A 12609-nucleotide genomic window follows, 5' to 3' on the forward strand; every position below is an offset into this window, starting at 1 on the left:
ACACAAAGAGTGCTGTAAGTCTGTCAAGCAAAGTTGCATACACAAATTTAATTTCTTTACGAAGTGGGCCTCCAGTATTATGGCAATATTGCTGTGAAATATTGCTCTGCCATCTGCTAGCATTACCTATATCTGTATCTGATGAAATACATCTTCTTACAGCCATTTGTGTCTGTGAACACTGGAAGTTTGCAAAGTTTGTTGCATCCTTGATGATTTTTAAATTTCCATTGATAGTTTTCAAGTTGAGCTTTGCAAATTTAGCTAAACACATGAAGGTGGGTTTTCAGAATAATTCTGTACATCAGTCAGAGATGTGGTTCTCAATCCTGCCTGCACAATATAATCACCCAGAGAGCTTTAAAACGAATTCTATGCCCAGGCCCTGCCACACCAACTGATCCAGAACCTATGGGGTAAGGACCAGACACTGGAATTTTAAATTCTCCAGGTGATTCTAATATGTAGCCAAATTTGAGGAGAGAGACTGATAGGGTGTAAGTAAACTCAATTTCAGCCAACCAGATGAGGATACCAAAAGAAAAAGTATGAATAAATCATGGGGGAAGGGAATGGAGCAGATTTTATAGCTTGGTTCCAAGATATGACAGTTGGAAGCCAACGTCCCCAAATGACAGGGAGAAATGATGCCATGTTGGATAAGTTTTCCCCCTACAAGAGGAAGGGCTATGTCTTGGGGCAGAATGGGTTTGCAGTACCGCCTTAAACAATAAACAGTGCACCTGCTGGGATTTCTCCTAAGTTCCTTCTGCTACTTGTCTGTGTTTTGTTTCATAATTTTGCTTTCAGTACTGTGTTAGTTCCACCCCTTGGAAAAACAGATGATAAAACAGAACTGGATATGCAGAAGATGTATTGGGGTCAAACATCTATGAGGAAAAGCGGGGAGAGAATGGAGGGGGCTGGGAGTTCTGATCCCTTGTAGGATCAAGGGAAGGACAGAGGACTAGAGGAGAAAGTTCTGGCCTGAGCAATGGAGAGTGCTTGAGCTAAAGTTGCCCACGAGAGGAGTTCCATGTCTTGCAAAAACAGGCCTGTATTTGTGCTCTTGTTGTCCCGCTAATTGGCTGGGAGCAGCTCATAGAAAACACAGCCTTGGCATGAAAACTCATGGAAAACACGGGCTTGGCGGATTGGATGCACAGCAGCTGAGCTCTGTGTTCATTCTGCTCCAGCAGCTCTGAGTGGTGCACTCCATGGCCACCGCAAACCTAAGCCCCATACTTCAGACACCTTGAGGGTTTCAACTGATTCTCTAGAACCTGAAGCAGTACATGGTTGGTACAAATCAACCCTCTTTGAGTTTGTCTGGAACTGGTGAAGAAGAACACCTCACCTATTTGAGGAAACCTAACCTTTGAACCTCTTTGGGAGCGGACTAGGTTAACTCTATACGCCTAGTACACCCAGGTATGCCCTCAGCCTTTTGTCTTGATATCCTGACCTAGTGTCTTGAATTCTCATAAAATGTTTTTTTTTTTCCTTGAGATGTAGTCTCTCTCTGTTGCCCAAGCTGGAATGCAGTGGCACAATCTCTGCTCATTACAACCTCCATCTCCCGGGTTCAAGTGATTTTCATGCCTCAGTCTCTTGAGTAGTTGGGATTACAGGCATGCGCCACTCTGCCTGGCTACTTTTTGTATTTTTAGTAGAGATGGGGTTTTGCTGTGTTGGTCAGGCTGGTCTCAAACTCCAGACCTCAAGTGATCCGCCTGCCTCGGCCTCCCAAAGTGCTGGGATTACAGGTGTGAGGCACTGTGTCCTGTCATAAAACATTTTTTTTTAAAAGGCAGCTAAAACTGAGCAACACCCCTCTCCCAGTTACTATTCTGTGTATGCCACATGCATATTCTTATTGAATCCTTTGAACAGAGGTAACCTTGTAAATATCGTTATCCTTCATTTACAGAGCAGAAATCTGAAACTCTGAAAGTTATAAGAACTTGCCCAAGATTACAAATCAGTGAGTGTATGGAATGCCCAGGCTTGGAATCCATGGCTGTTGTATTTGATTGTTTTCAATACTTGTCTTTGGAGGCTACCTACTCCTGGAATGTTCTGTTCCTTAATAAGTGTCCAGTTTGATTATAGAAGCCAGGATAAATAGTAACATTCTTCTACCCTGCACTCTTTATATACAAGTGAACATTTCAATGCATTTCCAAAGCAAAGATAATAAATAAAATACAGTAACCTCTAAAAAGTGGGTTGTTTTGTAAGACCTGCTTCATTTCGTATCTTATTTAACATTAAGTTTGGTCATGCAATATGAGAGTAAAAATACAAAGGAAAGAAAGAGTGAGAGCAAAAAATCCCTCTAGACTTTAAAAAGAGCATCTAAATATTCACCAGAATAAATGCTGAAACATGCTCTTTAAGGCAAAACTAACAGGAAACTGTATTTGAAACAATGAGGAAAACATTTGAATGCTACCAACCACGTACCTGTAAACAGCGACTTTTCCTGTTCCAAATGCACCAACAATCAGATCTTAAAAAGACAAAAACACAAGCATGACTCATATAGAAACAGTTTACTAAGTTCATAATCATAAGTGGCACATAGAAGATGCCACATGCTGACTGTATGAGAGTCACAAAATTAGAAGAGGAAATCACACCTTTCCTAAGGCATTTTGGAAAGGATATTGGAGTTTCACTATAACCCACTTGATAAAACAGCAGTCAGTACATCTCAAACCTTTCTGTGCTTAGGAAGGCAAATTTCTTCTTTCTTTTTTTTTTTGAGATGGAGTCTCGCTCTGTCACCCAGGCTGGAGTGCAGCGGTGTGATCTCGGCTCACTGCAACCTCTGCCTCCTGGGTTCAAGCGATTCTTCGGCCTCAGCCTCCTGAGTAGCTGGGATTACAGGTGCTTGCCACTGTGCCTGGCTAAGTTTTTGTATTTTTGGTAGAGATGGGGTTTCACCATGTTAGCCAGGATTGTCTTGATCTGCTGACCTAGTGATCCACACAGTTCAGCCTCCTAAAGTGCTGGGATTGCAGGCGTGAGCCACCGCACCTGGCCACGAAGGCCAATTTCTAGAAACTCATCATCCCATCACTTTCCTATCCTCCAGGTTCAAGGCACATACCCGCAGGGAAGGAAAGGGGAAAAGTCACAGGCTCATCACACATTTTTCATATTCTCTCTCTCACCAGCAAATACCCTATGAGGAAGGATTATTCACCCAGAAGTGCGACATTCTGATCGTCATTTTGACACAACCGTTTGCTCTTTACAATTAGTATGGGTGGTGGTGAGTATACCCTGGCAAAGCAATCAATAGTATATATAACATATTATAATAACCTTAAGTGACAACAGCAATGTTAACAAAAGCACAGGAAACAACACTCTACGCCAGGTGTCCTTTTAAAGGATTTCCTTTAATTAATTTTTAACAAGAAGGTAGGAGGCCTTTATTATTAGCACAGTTGTGCAAATGAGTCAGTTGAGACTTGAGAAGGCTAAACTATACATTTCCTAACATTCACACAGGTAGGTAAGTGATGGAACTGAGTGGCTGCAGTTGAGCAGTTCTGGACTAGGTAAGAGGGAACGCTCACAATTATTTCAGTGATTGGCTAACATAGAGGTCAAACTGTCGACTAATCTCATTTACAGTGGCTGTCCCTGGTAGAATTAATCAAACACAGTAAAACATGACAATGGCTAAATCTGCAGAGCAAAATTTAGATGCAAGAAAACTGCACATCTATGGAAAAACCTAAGTGTCCATCAACAGTGGATTGGATAAAGAACATGTCATACATAAACACCATGGAATATTATGCAGCCATAAAAATGAATGAAATCATGTCCTTTGGAGCAGCGTGGACGGAACTAGATGCCATCATCCTAAGTGAACTCAGAAACAGAAAATCAAATATTGGATGTTCTCACTTATAAGTGGGAGCTAAAACAATGAGTACACAGAGACATAAAGATGGTAATGATAGCCACTGGGGACTCCAAAAGGGTGGAAGCAGGGAGGGTGATAAAGGTTGAAGAATTACCCACTGAATCCAGTGTTCAATGTCTGAGTGATGAGTACACTATAAACCTAAACCCCTTTAGGCAATACCCATGTAAAAAGCATGCACATGTACCCACTGAATCAAAAATAAATTTAAAAAGAGAAAAAGAAATCTGGACTTGGTAGAAACAAAGGCCACAGAAGAAGACTTACAACTGTTGAAACTATAATTGGTTAATTCCAGCAGAATAGGAATGAAAATAGAAAAACAAAAAACGAAGGTAGAGGAAGGTCCTATTTGGCCACTCCATATGGAAAACGATTCAGGAATTAAATTGGTGTAATGGAATTTGCACAGAAAAATGACTTACAGCCGTATTTCCTTGGCACTCACCTTTTGCATATATGATTCTGTGTGTCAACTTGACTGGATTGAAGGGTGCAAAGTATTGTTCATTGGTGTGTCTGTGAGGGTGTTGCCAAAGGAGATTAACATTTGAGTCAGCGGACGGGGAAAGGCAGACCCACCCTTAATCTGGTGGGCACCATTTAATCAGCTGCCAGTGCAGCCAGAATAAAAGCAGGCAGAGGAACGAGGAACAACTAGACTGGTTCAGTCTTCTGGCCTCCATCTTTCTCCCATGCTGGATGCTTCCTGCCTTCAAACACTGAACTCCAAGTTCTTCAGCTTTGGGACTCAGACTGGCTTCCTTGCTCCTCAGCTTGCAGATGGCCTATCGTGGGACCTCACCTTGTGATCGTGTGAGTCAATACTCATTAATAAACCCCCCTTCATATAATAAGATATATACATCTATCTTATTCATGTAATAAGATATATACATCTATCTTATTAATTCTGTCCCTCTAGAGAGCCCTGACTAACAGACCATGCCTGTGAACAGAGACAGATTGTGATGATTCTTCTCTTGAGGGCTTAGTGTCTCTGGGAATGGCTTTTAGTCAGTTACAGTCAGGAATTAGAAAGTAAGTGGTCCAGCTTCCTTATCAGTCAAGTGGGATAACTGAGGTCTGTTCTCTGATTCTTTGCTTTTCCCAGCAAGATGGGGCCCTGATTGCCCATAGTGGCAACTAGCTTGATGATCATCTTTACTGCATTCTTCTTTTCCATGTCTCTCTTTTCTACTCTTACCAGTATTTCTCGGAATTACTTAAATATACTGCTCGTTAGGCCGGGTGTGGTGGTGCACACCTGTAATCCCAGCACTTTGGGAGGCCGAGGCGGGCAGATCACAAAGTCAAGAAATCGAGACCATCCTGGCCAACATGGTGAAACGCTGTCTCTACTAAACATACAAAAATTAGTTGGGTGTGGCGGTGTGTGCCTGTAGTCCCAGCTACTCCAGAGGCTGAGGCAAGAGGATCACTTGAACCTGGGAGGTGGAGGTTGTGGTGAGCCAAGATCATCTGACTGCATTCCAGCCTGGGCAACAGTCAAGACTCCATCTCAAAGAAACAAAAAACAAAAATAAGGAAACACTGCTTGTTTTCTCATCTTTGTCTTAATGCCTGCTCTGGGACAACCCAATCTTAGACACAACAATACTTGTTAAAAGTTTTGTTTAAAAAAAAAGATCTGAAAGTTCTCCAGGTCAAAACCACTGTCAGATGTCTTCTGTTTTATGGATCCAGAATCAGATTCAGTTGTTAGACTTGGAATTTGACTCCAGCGCTTCATATTTAAAAAGCTGTGCATGCTGATGCTCAAATAAGTTAAACAGAAGACATTTAAAGAGCTCCGTACTTGTGAAATTAAAGAACACATTAAGCAAAGGTCTACACTTTGGCCACCTGTGGTTGGTGGAATAAAACATTCTTTTGTAAGCGTTTAAAGCTCCAAAGCCAGATGCCAAAGCTTCTAAGTTTACCAACGTTTAAAGTTATAATGATAAATTATATCAGACTTTCAACTTGTCAACTATTTTCACGTGTATTCTTTCTGTTACATTTGTCTCTTCTAGCAGATCAGTGCATTTTTTTTTTTTTTTGCTATGTCAGAGAAAAAAAGAGCTACTGATTGGAAGAAACATGAGCTCTGTTCTTCCTGCTTGATTACAAACTCCAATATTTAGACAAGTGTAACACAGGTGGCCCTGGCCTGAATCCCTGTCTGTTGACATGACACCAGATAGGAGAGCTTCCTTAGGAAAACTGATTCACGAGGAGTTATGTGCTTTGTTCTTGACTACAGATAAGGTGAAATATTTACATGATAAGATTAGACATTTTATAAATAATAGGCAAATGTTAAGGATTGGTTTTCTGGAAAAGCTAAAGAAAATAAGATTGTAAGCCCTTCCAGGGCAGGAATCTTTACGTTTGCACATCCCCAAATCTTCATGGAATATACGGGTTGAAATAAATGAAGAGGGCTGGGCGCGGTGGCACACGCCTGTAATCCCAGCACTTTGGGAGGCCGAGGCGGGTGGATTACGAGGTCAAAAGAGCGAGACCATCCTGGCCAACATGGTGCAACCCCGTCTCTACTAAATACAAAAAAAAAAATTAGCTGGGCATGGTGGCACATGCCTGTAATCCCAGCTACTCAGGAGGCTGAGACAGGAGAATTGCTTGAACCCAGGAAGAGGAGGTTGCGGTGAGCCAAGAATGTGCCATTGCATTCCAGCCTGGGTAACAAGAGCGAAAGTCCGTCAAAAAAAAAAAAAGAAATAATCTTTTCATGCACGTTACCAGGTGCAGTGCCAGATACAGAACAGAGACTGTATAAATGCCTGATTAAATAAAGATAAATAATAATGAGTGATAATTAACTAAAGATAATAGAGATGAAGAAAATGAGACAATTAAAAGCTACTACTCACAGCTGCAGCTAAATTCTGCTGGAGTTTTGCATGTATACTTGAAGGTGTTGAGATACACACACACACACACACACACACACACACACACACAACAGGTTCCAGGTTTAGAAAGTAACGTAAAGTCTCCATCACAACTAGATTGTCATTATAAGTGAGAATTTGAGAGACACCCTCTCAATGGTAATGAGACATGGGCTTTTCCCTTAGGAACTTGAATTCCTGTGCCTTAGAATGGGAATTTATCCTACTCTGGAAAAATAAAATAACTGGTAACACAGGCCACAATTTTCTTCATGAGAATGTGGTTATAGTTATTCGGAGGCCAAGAAAACAGTTATCTACCACAGAAGTATGTTTGCCTTCAGAGACCCTGCCTTGGGATTATGCCTGCTAGAAAGAGCCAGAAGCACTTATGCTCGGGACCTTAAAATCATCAGATCTCTCCAGGGGAGGAGAATTGATTCACTGGTTTGTGTTTTGAATGAATTTCTCTTTTCAAAATATGTGGTTGGTTTTGGAAAGCACTACGCTGTTTCCATCTAGACACACATACATATACAAGTTTGTATATACGGTGTATCTGTTATATATGTGTTCAATTACACACACAGATATTCATATTTATGTTGGAGTGTGTATGTGTGTGTGTGAAATATTTAAATAATACTCAAAAATAATACTTAAAATATTGCATAATTCTGTGCTTAGGAATCTAAATGATAATCTGGAGACAAAGTAATTTTGGTGCAGATATTGGGTTTCTGACACTTGAAACATTGTTTTCTCCCTTACTTTGAGATAACAGGTCTGAGATCATTATCTATGTTTACTTCCTTTCTATAAATGCCTCAAGGGCAAATTCTGAAAACAAATAAAAACTTTGCCTTTCTCTATACATAGACACTTAAGCTGGCTGTTTTCTTTTTTTTTCTGGAGGAAATAACTGTCAACTAAAATTGGTTCTTTCCTTTCAATCAAAAAATGTTCCCGAAGTGCTGGAGGCCTTTGCTGTTGCCTCACATTGCCTGAGAAACATAGTTTATTTTCTTTTTGGGTTTTGATGAAACAACTGAGTACTTTTAAGGAAACAAAAAGGGGACATTAGCAGGAATGTAGGATCATTGGCAAGAAAAAAAAAGCCCTAAAAATGCGAGGTCGTAGGAGATGCATTACACCTATGTTTTGTATTTTATTTCTTGCAAATTGTTATTTTTAAATGAGGAAGAAGAGCCAAATCTTTAAAGTGGTGCTTGGTTTGCAGAGTCTGATTTCACTAACTTGGGAAGGAAATTTTTGTGTTGGAAGAAGTTCTATTTGAAAACATCAGCTTTGTTTTGAGTGTGGATCTGAGGTTTGGATTAGGTGGGCAGGAAACAGTGAGCGGAGGGATAGTGGAACCCTCCTAGGGAAGGGTCGGGTCAAAGGGGAAGACGAAGAAGAGCTGACAGTGTCAGATTAAAGAATTAGCCAGGCATGGTGGTACACAACCTATAGTCCCAGCTACGTGAGAGGCTGAAGTAGGAGGTGTGCTTGAACGCAGGAGTTTGAGAATGCAGTGAGCTATCATGCGCCACTGTACTCCAGCCTGGGCAACACAGTGAGACCCCATAAAAAAACAACAGCTGAGCACAGTGGCCCGCACCTATAATAAGGTGGTACACAACCTATAATCCCAGCATATTGGGAGGCTGAGGCAGGCAGATCACCTGAGGTCAGGAGTTCAAGACCAGCCTGGTCAATATGGTGAAACCCCATCACTACTAAAACGACAGAAGTTAGCCGAGCTGGGTGGTGCATGCCTGTAATCCCAGCTACTTGGGAGGCTGAGGCAGGAGAATCGCTTGAAACTGGGAGGTGGAGGTTGCAGTGAGCCGAGATCCTGCCACTGCACCCCAGCCTGGGTGACAGAGAGAGACTCCATCTCAAAACAAAACAAAACGTACAAAACACAAAACTGAGAATCACTCAGAATCATTTTAGGGGAGAAGTCTCTGTGGCCACCCAAGTGCCTTCTTGTTACTTCCTAACCTAAGTCACCTTCTTCCTGGTTCCTTCTTCTCACCTCTTATGCTCTTCTTCTTGATAGATATACTAATTTTATAACTTGCCAAAAATGCCATCAGACATCTCCTTTGTTTTGGAATTAAAAAACATTTACTATTTTAGAATAATTCCAGACAATGAGAATTGCCACCAGAAGTTTCCAAACAAATGTGAAAATGGAAGTGTATACCTTACAGTTGTATGAAAAGATTGTGAGGAATCAAAAGGGAAGTCCCTATCTCTTGACCTCGTGATCCACCCGCCTCGGCCTCCCAAAGTGCTGGGATTACAGGCTGGTCAATATGTTGAAACCCCGTCTCTACTAAAAATACAAAAAATTAGCTGGGCATGGTGGTGCGTGCCTGTAATCCCAGCTACTCAGATGGCTGAGGTAGGAGAATTGCCTGAACCCAGGAGGTGGAGGTTGTGGTGAGTCGAGATCGCGCCATTGCACTCCAGCCTGGGTAACAAGAGCGAAACTCCGTCTCAAAACACACACACACACACACACACACACACACACACACACACAAAGGGAAGTCTCCTTAAAGATGACCAAAAATTTTAAAATCTAAACTACTTTTATAGCAAAAAAACACATGAGCAAGGTTGAAAGAGAAACAAAAGCAAACAGGGTGAAATGTTTCTGATGTATACACCTGATCAAATAGTAATTTTTTCAATTCTCAGAAGAACGTTTGTCACTTGGTTAAAAAAAAAAATAAATGTTAACCGTTAACTATTATGCCTTATCTGTAACAAATTCATACAAATTAATAATAAAACTACAAACTTTCTAATAAAAAGATTACAAACAGGCAAGTGACATAAAAATAAATACCTGTGACTAATAAATATACAAAATGCGTTCAACTTCACTAGTCATCAAAGAAATCCAAATGAAAGGAACATAGAGATGTCATTTTTTTGACCTTGTAAATTGGAAAACATGAGCATCAGGCGGTGTTGGGTAGGGGCAGAGGCATGCTCTTAGGCCGTCTGTGGGAGCGGAAATTGGCACTATTTTCATGCGCAGAGGCATGCTCTTAGGCCGTCTGTGGGAGCGGAAATTGGCACTATTTTCATGCGCAGAGGCATGCTCTTAGGCCGTCTGTGGGAGCGGAAATTGGCACTATTTTCATGGAAGGCAGTTTGTTGATATGTACGACTGTGTGCACCTCTGATCTAGTTTCTACTTCTAGGAATTTATCCTGAGGATATACTGGACAGTTGTGCAAACATAGATCAAATAAAAGCTAATATTTTTGATATTTTAAATATAATGGCTCCCTTTAAGTGCTACAACAGTCCTATGAGGAAGATACTTTCATTATCCCCATCTTAGAACGAGAAAAATGAGGTACAGAGAGTCTGAATACAGTAAGTCACAAGATCAAGTTTAAACCCAGGCAGTCTGGCTACTGAGCCATGTGGAATCCTTTTCGCCACTGCCTTCCAGGAGCTGTTGTTTTTTCCCCCCTCTCCTTAAACCTTTAAAAAAAAATTAAAGATATGATAGCTCCTGTACATAATCTTAGCATTTTGAAAGGTTGCGATGGGTGGATCAATTGAAGTCAGGAGTTCAAGACCTGCCTGACCAACATGGCAAAACCCCATCTCTACAAAAAAATACAAAAATTTAGCCTGATGTAGTGGCGGGTGCCTGTAATCCCAGCTACTTGGGAGGCCGAGGCAGGGGCATCACTTGAACCCAGGAGGCAGAGGTTGCAGTTGGCTGAGATTGCAGCACTGCACTCCAGCCAGGGTGACAGAGTTCAACTCCATGGAAAGAAAGAAAAACGAACGAACGAATGAAAGAAAGAAAGAGAAAGGGAGAGAGAGAGAGAGAGAAGGAAAGAAAGAAAAGGAAGAAAGAGGAAGGAAGGGAGAGAAAGGAAGAGAGAGAAAGGAAGGAAGGAAGGGAGAGGAAGGAAGGAAGGGAGAGAAAGGAAGAGAGAGGAAGGAAGGAAGGAGGAAAGAAAGAGAAAGAAAAGAAACATTTTACTACAATAAATTGTATCCCTTTTTAGTAAGCTGATCTAAGAGCTTTGATAAGTGCACCCAGACCTGTAACCACTTCCACAACGAGACAGAGAGCAGTTCCATCATGCCCAAATGTTGCCCATGCTGTTTTGTAGCCAAGCCTGATCTGTCTCTAGCCCCTGAACTCTACTAATCTATTTTCCAGAATGTCATATAAATAGGTCTGGCTTCTTTCACTCAGCTCGGTGCATTTGAAATTCATGCACAACATTGTGTGTACCGGGAGTTCATTTTATTTTATTGCTGAATTGTATTCCACTGGGTGGATGGCGCATAGTTTATTCATCCTTCCCTGGCTTGGGAGCTCCCGAGGTTTTTCCAGTCTTTGCAAAGTCACCATAAACATCTGTGTACAGGTGTTTGTGCATCGACAGGCCAATTTTGACTTGCTCGTTGTCTCTCTTTGAATCTCTCTAAAACCTTTGAAGGCTTCTTTGAAACAGTGTTGTATGTCAGATGGAAAATTACTGAGCGGCGGCTGATAGATAAGCAATTCTCAGCTCCAGTTCACTTTGCTGCTGGCTTCTAAATGGCATTGGACAAGTTGATCTTCACTGCGGAATCTCTGTGGTCTTTAAGAGTCTCTGGATGAGAAGGCCAGGAGCTCAGTAACATTGGTTGGGCTGATGACTGGATCCCGTGTACTTTGATGTATAATCGAGGACTCTGCTTTGCTTTTGCACTCAGCTTTGTTCCTGCAGATTTAGGGACTCCTTGTGGCTCCACTGAGAGACAGCCGATTTCTGGCTTTCTCCCTGGCTTCACCAGACTGGACCTCCTCCCATTTGCCTTCATAACTCAGCTCTACAGACGCCTGACTCCCGTCTTGGCAATACCACTGCCCACAGCTCACAGAATCTCCTCCAGGAACTGCCCATCACTGCCCAGGTTCCATCCTGCCAGTCCTCTTCCCACAGCACCCAAATGTTTTAAAGACGAACTAAGGCCGTCAAGTATAGTTGTTTATATAAATTAACCCTAGGTTGGCTGACTTTCATACAAGGATGACATTAAGGGAAATAAGAGGATTCAAGCTAATGTGTCCAATGGTGGGGTTACAGATGGTGTGTACATCTGGCAATGTCCGCTTCTAAGTGGGCTATGACATTGGCTTAAGTGTCTGGCATTGAGAACACAGCTTATGTCTGTGGAAATCCAGCATTCAGATAAGTCTCCTTGACGTTGGCAAATGTGTTAATCTAAAAATAGACAGAGGTTGCCTGTCTGCCTTGCTTTTTTATTGCAACGTGCAAAATATTACTGAGAGGAAGGTTATGAGCTGAGGAAGAAATGTTTGAAAAAAAAAGCATGATTTTATCCCAGAAGGTAATAATCCTAACAATCTGTCTGAAATGCTTCCAAATGAACTCTGAAGAAAAACATTTATGAGTTGGAACGTGGCATTAGGTTGCAACATTCTAATTTACGGGGGGATTATTTTCCTTCAAAAAAAAAATCCCCACAAAAAAATGAGAGCAGAATATCGAATGGTGAGTCTGCCTTGTGAAAATAGTTTTCTGTATATTATTAGCCTCCTGTGGCTACAAGAATGATCCTTCCCCCTTCAATTGTTTGATCCTCCACTTGTTACATTTCTTGTCACTGTGTCAAAGGCATTTAACTTTATCCTTGTCATGGCCACACTGAATCACAACATGTGCGCCATCTGCGCAATTGCTG

The 12609-nt window shown here is 41.6% G+C and overlaps 1 protein-coding gene across 1 annotated transcript in view; it reads right to left on the reverse strand.

The window, feature by feature from the left end:
• The window catches only part of ITGA8 (integrin subunit alpha 8), a 194117-nt gene that overhangs the window by 88152 nt on the left and 93356 nt on the right, over positions 1 to 12609 (reverse strand). The window contains exon 14 of the mRNA XM_002750061.6: positions 2467 to 2512. Within this exon, the coding sequence (XP_002750107.1) occupies positions 2467 to 2512 (46 nt within the window). The remainder of the gene's footprint in view (positions 1 to 2466; positions 2513 to 12609) is intronic.

Source organism: Callithrix jacchus, chromosome 7, assembly GCF_049354715.1.
Source record: "Callithrix jacchus isolate 240 chromosome 7, calJac240_pri, whole genome shotgun sequence".
NCBI lineage: Eukaryota > Metazoa > Chordata > Mammalia > Primates > Cebidae > Callithrix > Callithrix jacchus.